The 2,975-nt window shown below is 59.0% G+C and overlaps 1 protein-coding gene across 1 annotated transcript; it reads left to right on the top strand.

The window, feature by feature from the left end:
• The first annotated feature begins 1,155 nt into the window (after positions 1–1,155).
• On the top strand, positions 1,156–2,465 carry SFN (stratifin). The gene has a single exon (XM_007120369.4). It carries the CDS (start codon positions 1,317–1,319, stop codon positions 2,061–2,063), a length of 747 nt encoding a protein of 248 aa, XP_007120431.1. The 5' UTR covers positions 1,156–1,316; the 3' UTR covers positions 2,064–2,465.
• The last annotated feature ends 510 nt before the right edge of the window (positions 2,466–2,975 follow it).

The following is a 2,975-nucleotide window of genomic DNA, read 5'->3' as shown; positions in this document are numbered from 1 at the left end:
AGGCTGGGGAAGGCAGCACTCAGCTAGGACTGCTGCCCCGTAAAACAAAATGGCCTGTGTGACAGCCACCTCCCTTTTTTGGGTCCTGTCTCTCTCCCCGGTTACTAGCATCCCGCCCTGGGGAAGCAAACTGGGCAGAGTACCCAGGTGGCCTGCTTCCCAGCCTCTGACAGAAGGCGGGCTGAGTCAGGCAGGAAAGTGGGATAGTCAGTGAGCTGGGTCCCCACCCTCTGTGAGCCCCACTGATGCATGATGGCAGATGGCTTGGAGGGGCGAGGTGACCTGGTGTGGCGAGCCAGAGGGTAAGTCCTCAGACAAGTGGCAACAGGCCACCAACTTGAAAGGGAAAATTGTGCTGTGATGGGGAAGGTATCCAAAAAACCTACTGGGTGACTGATTACAAAGGCTGGGCTGGAGCATCAGAAGCCGCTCGTTAAACACCTCATTAAGTGGCACCCTGAACGCTGCTGCTTGTGCATTTTGGGAGCTCAGAGGGGACAGGACCCTGAGGGGGAGTGAGGAGTGGGGGATGGAACCATTTCAGGTAGACTCTGGAAGAAGCCTGCATCTTACCTCTAAATACAGCCTGGAGCTCACAAGTCAGAAGCCTTGATGGGAGAGAAGCCAAAGCTGTGTGACCCTGAGCAAATCTCATCCCTCTCTGAGCCTTAGTATCCCCATCTCTGCAGTGGGAGTAGTAGTCACAGCCCTGCCCATTTCGCAGAGACACAGCAGAGACTATAGATCGTGGGTATGAATGTGCTTGGGAAACTACAGCCCTACCTAAACAATGAGTTATCTCACCTGAACCAATGGGGGAAATGTACCTGGCAGGATCAGGAACCCCATCCTCCTGCACCTGGCTTCATGGGCTCTGCCTAGGCCCACAGCGGTCAGGTAGCCGAAGCCATCCTCAGCCCCTGGAAGGACACGGCGAAGGAGGATCTGATTTGAGAAACTGGGGCAGCTACCTCACGTGGGAATGTAATGGAAGCCCTGAACAAGAGGGGGCAGCTTGGAGGCTGGAGAGGTGTTGGTGCAGGTGCGGCCAACGCCCAGATTTCTCCTGCTGACTGTCCCAGTGACTCACCCCACATTCCAGCCCTTTCACCTTTAAGGAAGAGCCGGAAAGGGAGTGGGGGGAAGAGGAGAGGAGGCAGGTCCGGGGCCCCAGTCCCGCCCTCTGCCCCTCCCCACCCTGCTCTGGGCCTGGCCTTCCAGCCAAAAGGCAGGCCGAGAGCAGGAGAGGCACAGAACCCGGCATTGGTTCCGAGGCAGCCAGTTAGCCCGCCGCCTGTCTGTCTGTCCCCAGAGCCATGGAGAGAGCCAGCCTGATCCAGAAGTCCAAGTTGGCCGAGCAGGCTGAACGCTATGAGGACATGGCAGCCTTCATGAAGAGCGCCGTGGAAAAGGGTGAGCAGCTATCCTGCGAAGAGCGCAACCTGCTCTCAGTGGCCTACAAGAATGTGGTGGGTGGCCAGCGGGCCGCGTGGAGAGTCCTGTCCAGTATCGAGCAGAAGAGCAACGAGGAGGGCTCAGAAGAGAAGGGCCCGGAGGTGCGAGAGTACCGGGAGAAGGTGGAGACGGAGCTCCGGGGCGTATGCCACACGGTGTTGAGCTTGCTGGACGCCCATCTCATCAAGGAGGCCGGTGACGCCGAAAGTCGGGTCTTCTACCTGAAAATGAAGGGCGACTACTACCGGTACCTGGCTGAGGTGGCCACTGGTGATGACAAGAAGCGCACCATTGACTCAGCCCGGTCGGCCTACCAGGAGGCCATGGACATCAGCAAGAAGGAGATGCCGCCCACCAACCCCATCCGCTTGGGCCTGGCCCTGAACTTTTCCGTCTTCCACTATGAGATCGCCAACAGCCCCGAGGAGGCCATCTCGCTGGCCAAGACCACCTTCGACGAGGCCATGGCTGACCTGCACACCCTCAGCGAGGACTCCTACAAAGACAGCACCCTCATCATGCAGCTGCTGCGGGACAACCTGACGCTGTGGACGGCCGACAACGCCGGGGAAGAGGGGTGCGAGGCTCCCGAGGAGCCCCAGAGCTGAGCCGTGCCCGCTGCCCTCCCTGCCCTGCCCGCTCGTCCCCCACTCCTGGCAGAGAGGACTTGTACGGGGAGGGAAGCCAACCCTTCTCCCCAAATGCTCTGCCCCAGCTCAGAAAGGCTCCACAGAGAGGAACCAGCAGAGCTGAGGCCACCCGGAGCCAGAGGATTCCATGCTTCCTGCAGCTGTCAGGTGCTGCTGGCCACTGGTCATCCCACCCAGCCCTGCTCTCTGCACCTGCGCCCCCCGACCCCGCCCCTGAACCTGGCCACTTCCTCCCCACCCCGCCCCGCTCCTGCCCCTGATGCCTCAGGATCTTAGGAATTGAGGAGTGTCCCACCCTTGTGGCTGAGAACTCAATTGTGTGGCAGAGGCTGGAGACAGAGAGAGAGAGAGAGAGAGAGAGAGAGAGAGAGAGAGAGAGAGAGAGAGAGAGTTTGCGTGTGTGCATGCAGCGATCAGGATCTTAGGAATTGAGGAGTGTCCCACCCTTGTGGCTGAGAACTCAATTGTGTGGCAGAGGCTGGAGACAGAGAGAGAGAGAGAGAGAGAGAGAGAGAGAGAGAGAGAGAGAGAGAGAGAGAGAGAGTTTGCGTGTGTGCATGCAGCGAGCAAGACCAAGGAAGAGAGGGAAAGCATGTCTGCTGGGTGTGACCATGTTTCCTCTCAATAAAGTTCCCCTGTGACACTCCTCCTGTCTTTTCCAGTTATTGCGGAGGGACGGGACAGGGTTTGGTGTATGAGTTACAGAGACCCTGACCTCCCATGGGGCTGGCTCAGTGACCCGCAGACAAGACTGTGGAGCCAGTGACTCCAGGAGAGAGGCTGGGGGTCCAGCTCTCTCCATCAGGGTCTGGTCTGGTCCCCCCAAACTGGTCCGTCCCGGGAGGGTCAGGTGAGTGCAAAGACGGCTTG

This window comes from Physeter macrocephalus, unplaced genomic scaffold (assembly GCF_002837175.3).
Source record: "Physeter macrocephalus isolate SW-GA unplaced genomic scaffold, ASM283717v5 random_66, whole genome shotgun sequence".
Classification (NCBI taxonomy): Eukaryota; Metazoa; Chordata; class Mammalia; order Artiodactyla; family Physeteridae; genus Physeter; species Physeter macrocephalus.
The sequence above is the reverse complement of the archived record's forward strand: the minus strand, read 5'-3'. Positions and strand labels throughout refer to the sequence as shown.

Bases quoted from the DNA above. Each gene is read 5' to 3' on its own strand.
- SFN (XM_007120369.4), top strand. From the start codon at position 1,317: ATGGAGAGAGCCAGCCTGATCCAGAAGTCCAAGTTGGCCGAGCAGGCT.